This window comes from Bactrocera latifrons, unplaced genomic scaffold (genome assembly GCF_001853355.1).
Source record: "Bactrocera latifrons isolate USDA-ARS-PBARC rearing strain unplaced genomic scaffold, ASM185335v1 scaffold_88, whole genome shotgun sequence".
Lineage (NCBI taxonomy): Eukaryota > Metazoa > Arthropoda > Insecta > Diptera > Tephritidae > Bactrocera > Bactrocera latifrons.
The window spans coordinates 196,608-202,164 of NW_017537578.1; the positions used below are offsets into that span (position 1 = coordinate 196,608).

The 5,557-nt window shown below is 32.5% G+C and overlaps 2 protein-coding genes across 6 annotated transcripts in view; one reads left to right on the top strand and one right to left on the bottom strand.

Annotated features, from left to right (window-relative positions):
* Nucleotides 1-498: 498 nt before the first annotated feature.
* On the bottom strand, nucleotides 499-1,188 carry LOC108977353. The gene is made up of 3 exons (XM_018946972.1): nucleotides 988-1,188; nucleotides 855-919; nucleotides 499-784 (listed from the first exon to the last, which is right to left on the bottom strand). Exons 1-3 carry the CDS (start codon nucleotides 1,071-1,073, stop codon nucleotides 552-554), a joined length of 384 nt encoding a protein of 127 aa, XP_018802517.1. The 5' UTR covers nucleotides 1,074-1,188; the 3' UTR covers nucleotides 499-551.
* A 2,730-nt stretch (nucleotides 1,189-3,918) lies between these two features.
* Nucleotides 3,919-5,557, top strand: part of LOC108977377 (protocadherin-15) — a 121,893-nt gene continuing 120,254 nt past the window's right edge. For 2 of the 5 annotated variants that reach the window (XM_018947029.1, XM_018947030.1), the window contains exon 1: nucleotides 3,919-4,683. The gene's annotated coding sequence lies outside the window, so the exon portion shown is untranslated. Of the gene's footprint in view, nucleotides 4,706-5,557 lie in introns of all 5 variants that reach the window. The other 3 variants (XM_018947032.1, XM_018947033.1, XM_018947031.1) reach the window with 2 other exon arrangements.

The following is a 5,557-nucleotide window of genomic DNA, read 5'->3' on the forward strand; positions in this document are numbered from 1 at the left end:
AAAAAAATTTGTTATTCTGGAACCAATCATGCTTTCGTTTTCTTAGGACCAAATGATCTTTCAAAATGGTTTTCATAAGATGTTCAAGTTGATGTTGATGGCCGTCCACACTAGGAATGCCAGAGACCAGCATAAAGCCGACATTAGCCAAGGGTCGACTCACTGGGAATTTATTTTTCTGAGAATACGGCTTTGGCATATATACAATACCACTCAGCACTTGCTTAGACTGTGGAAGAGACTTAATGAAAATAAAAAACATTAAAATTTTTGTAATTTGCAATCACTTTTATTAACAGGAATTATGTTTTGAACATATCTAAGTTTACTAACAGGTCAGAGCATACCTACACTACATACATATATATAAACTGAAGGTTAATATCATTTATAATACAGAATATTAGGCATTTTGGCATGATATTTTGATTTATATCCGATTTTTTATAACTGTTTATTAAGTTTCAAGAGTGAGTTCTTTGGTATGGCCCTTTCATCTTCGTCCGTTTAAAAAAAAAAAACTTGTTAGTGCTCCAGCATCCAACGACATCTTAATAGTTGTATTCGGTTGAAACCGGCCTCATTCGCTTTGACATATTCAATATCGGTGGCATTTTTGTGTGGCATAAGTCATTCAGCACTTCACTACACTTAAAACAATTACAAACCAGAGATGGCAAGCAATTGCTGCTAGCGCCAAGCTCATGGCAAGGCTCGMCTATATTCCTATAACAAACCATGCGCGGTTCGCAAACTGTGCGGTTTATATTTAAGTCGAATGCGCCTAGCGGGTTGAAATTTTTACAATTATTTATTCGATTTGGAAAATAAGAAAACATAAATTGTGTTCTCACCATGCGCACACTCCCTGGGATCTACTGAATTGCCCGGCTCACACTCATTGGGCGAAAAAGAAGGGCTAAAATTTATAAAGTAAATAAATTTTGTAAAATAATTGTCACCGCTAAGTGAAATAATTACACTCACATTCCTTGTGTGGAGCGTTGCAAAGAAACCAGCATGAAAAGCAGCAGCCAACTTAGCTTAGTTATCCAGTACAAATGCGAATGCATATTGAAGTTTGGTTAAAATGCCAGCACTGGATGTTGCTGCCTTAAGGGTGAAGCAACGTTTGATAATTTTATTTGAGTTTAAATATCCTTTTATAAATTGGTCTAGGTCTTAACTCTTTGGCTTCATGGTCACAGTTGAATTAATTCACATTTATAAACCATACAAAATAATTAATTATACATTCAAAGACACATAGGCGTAAAAGAAATCATCTATTTTTAACAACGGTTATCTGTTATAGCAATGATGAGAGGAATTATTTTGAAATTGTAATTTGAATATCCTTTATGGAAATTTTATATGAACAAATTAAGTCGTGATACTATTTCTTTGGCATAGGTATTAAAAATAATATTGGTATTGGTATTGGTATTGGTATTGGTATTGGTATTGGTATTGGTATTGGTATTGGTATTGATATTGATATTGTTATTGGTACTGGTATTGGTATTGGTATTGGTATCAGTATTGGTATTGGTACTGGTATTATTATTGGTACTGGTATTGGTATTGGCATTGGTATTGGTACTGGTATTGGTAAAGGTATTGCTATTGGTATCGGTGTTGGGAATGGTAATTATAACGGTATTCAAATCGGAATTGAAATTTTTATTGTCATTAACAATGTTATTACTAATTGATATTAAATTTGTATTGGTATTGGTATTTATATTGCTGATGCTATTGATATTGGTATTGGTGTTGATAGTGGTAATGATATTCATATCGGAAATCTTTCTCACTGGTATTACAAATAGTTTTGGTGTTAGTAATAATATTTGTATTGGTAAATGTCTGACGTTTAATTCGCCATCCGATTTTTTATATAACAACCATGCCCACTTCCCATTTAATGATGAAACTATATAAATACTACAAAATTTTACTAGAAATTTTTCATCACTATAAATATAATAACCCCATTGACCTAAGCGGCTTCTTGTTCATTGCTTGATGACAATGAAAGTATGGCCGACAGAAAGTGTTAGTGACTGCAATTCAAGGCTAAGTGAATTATTCAAAAGTCACAATCAACATTTTGAATAATTAATTTGAAAATTGTATAAATTATTAGAAAAGGATGTGAGTGAAAATCACTTGAGAGAGCTATAAACAGATGGAGCAAAAATCATCGAAAGCAATAACTGCCAATGAGGTAAAGCAAAGCGTAGAGTCAGAAGGAATATGGGTTGGTTCACCAAGCTGAACTTGACATTGATTATGGTTTTGGGTTTGGCACTAAATGGAATACAGACACTGTTCGTATTAGTACAGTTATTAGAGATTATTTTTTATTACATGAAAAATATTTTTTTTTCTTCGCTTTTACTTTGAAAGGAAATCGCTTGGTCCGTCCATTATTTGCGGCCGAATTAACTTGTATGTAAGTTAGCTTTTTTATATAAACTTTTAAGATTTTAAGATCTAGATAGCTTGATTTCTATTACATTACATACATTAATATGAAATACTAAAATTGTAGTGAAAATACGAATATAAATTTATGACCAAATTTTGAAAATCGATTGCGAATGTTTCATTTGTATTTCAGATTGTAAAAAATATTTTGAAGGACCTTTTATTAAATTTTATTTGTTTATACTAAATTTTACAATTTTCTTCAAATTATTAAATATTTCTAAAATTAATTAATTTTTTCTATTTTTATAACATTACTGTTAGTAGAAAAAATTTCACGGTCTCTGAAATCCCTAAAACAATGTTCTCGATCCGGCAGTTATTTCGGCCAGATTTGAGAAAAGCCTTTATAATTTTGGGCCTATCTATACTCGATTTTTTATCTTATCAGTATACCAGTAGATAGGTAGGTAGGTAGATAGTTATCGATTTAATAATTTTTAAGCACTCAAGCAATTTCGAAAGGTGCTGTTCCAAGAAAAATGTTATTCAAAAAACGCTCATACACCGAAATTATTTACGGGTCAAAAAATCGATGTTTATATTTTTCTTAATTAACCTCCTCTGGTGTAACAGCTTTAATTATTTTTCCTTCGTTATTTTATTACAAATTTATAAGGGAAAATTCCACTAAGAGAAAATTTTTTTTAATTTTAAATGAACCAATAAGAAATTATACTGTCCACATCGAGGCCACTTTTTTTGGAGGCACCCAGTGAGATGAGGTCTCAAAGGCAGAATTTTCAACATTTTTATATCAAAATTTCAGAAGACATTGCGCAAATTTGTACCTTTGATATGCCGTATTTGTTTTTGAAATATACTATTGCTTATATGAAAACAAAATGAAAGAAAAAAAAACTTTTTTTTTGCCTCTGAAACCCACCCTTAAAAAATTATATTTACTACAGAGAATGTTAAAAAAAACATTTTCTGAGTTAATCAGAGAATGTTGATTTTATGTTAACTCGTACCAAAACTGTAGTTAACATTCTCCACTGTTGTCGCTTCATGTTAGCATTTAACTTAACAGAGGAATGTTAACATACAACTAGCATGTAATCAGAAAATGTAAAAAATGTAGTTAATATTCTCTACTGTTGTCCTCCCTGTTACCATTTAACATAATATGTTAACTTAAAACTAGCATTCACAACTCATGCACCCGCAACAATAGTTTCTATTTGCCTCACCAAATTACAGTGAGAGCAACTGAAAACCAGCTGTGCACCTGTTTATCCAAAACTAATCAAACAATCGAACCAGTTGGCCAAAACCCCAAAATGCTAACTATCCAACTAACTAGCGAACCTTCCAACATCAAACCGAACAAAAGACACAAGAGACAATTCAACCAGAGAACATAAAAATCTTCTCTGTCTCATCCACTACTCACCTGTGCTCACCGCTGCGCCAAACATTTCCATAACCAGTTCTACATATATGCAAGTTGCCTTTCGTATGTGCTGTTTGCCATTATTTCGATGCCATTGCATTCCGCCGACTTTTCAGGTGTTGTATGTAAGCCAGCTCGGTCTGCACTTGTCTCTCGGTGTCGACACGATTCAATGTTGAACGAACTTTTGCTGTGTCCAGTCAACGTGATTTGCGAGTGCTGTCTACCGTGTAAACGCCGTGTATTAAACAATAACAAAAACAAACACATTGAGGAAACTCAGTGAGGATTGTACTTAAACACGCGCGCAGCTTTGTCGTCGTTGTCGTGTTTATCCGGAGCTTACGTTACTCGCTTGATCTTTGTGTTGTTTGTGTATTTGCTCGCCTGCCTGTTCGCTCGAGTCAGGTCTGCAGACGTGAAGTGAAAACAAGTTTTTCGCCCCAACTTCAACGCGTCCGCCTAGTTGGTAGGTGTTTTGGACTATCGTAGTTTTCGTTGTTGCCTTTATTATTATTGTTGTACGCTGATTGAACGCAGCACGGTTTACCTGCGCCTACAGACTGTCGCGCTCTGCGCTCGGAGCATCTATGTACTATAAATCGCTCATTCGTTGCTAATTCTCTTGCTGCTCCAAATTCGCCAGTGCACTCGCGTTCTTACATTTTATTTGCATCGTTTGTGTTGTTGCAAATGTTGTTGCCGTTATTGCTGCTAACTTGCAATCTGAGCCTTTTCGGTAGAGCTGCTGTTGTTGTTGCTGTTACTGCTGAGTTTTAGGTTTTGTTCAACAGGTGAATTCGCAGTTGACAGGCCGTAAAATATGCCTATTCATAAGCAAATTAATGTGTGGGTGTGTATTTGTTGGTGAGAAAAGTAATGGGATTAAAGCACTTGGTAATCTGAGTAGTGTTTTGGAAGCAATTGTCAACTTGATCGTGACAAATTTCCCTCACGAACAAAAGTGAAAAGGGTTCAAAATAATTGTGCATACATAAAAAATACATAAAAAAAAAACAGCAGCAAAATATTTACAATATGAATATGAAAAAATTTAATTTTTTCGCTTTTAACATGCTGATCATTTTAAAGCATGAGTTTAGCGGATACAAAAAAATAATATTTTTAGAATATTACAGTGAAAATCGTTTTTAAAGGTTAAGCCTCAATTAAAAAGTAATAAAGTAATTTAAATTTCTGAAATTGATGGAAAAACTAATTTTTTTTTTTTTTTTTTTTTTTTTTTTTGCCTAATTAATAAAGACATCATCGGTAAACGTGTCTTATGAAATAAATAAATAAATTTACTTTACGAACAAAAAAATTAAAAAAGATTTAAGTGCCGACTTATCTTCATTTATTGTGTACTCATCTGCTTCACATAAATGTTTATTGTTAGTGTCTAAAGCGTGTATTTAATATTGTGAGAATACATAGCCGTTAGAAATATGCAAAATCAACGCAAATACTATAACAGCTTATGTCCAAATTGAGTGATAAATATTTAAAAATATTTCGAAAGCTGTAAAAAATATAAGCTTTAAATTTTATGAAAGATAATATGAGCTTTTTAAATATAAAAATATAAAGTGATAAGAAAAAATTTATAAATTTTAAACAATAGGAAAATTGAAATTCAAAAGAAAGATTATAAATTAAAAATAAATT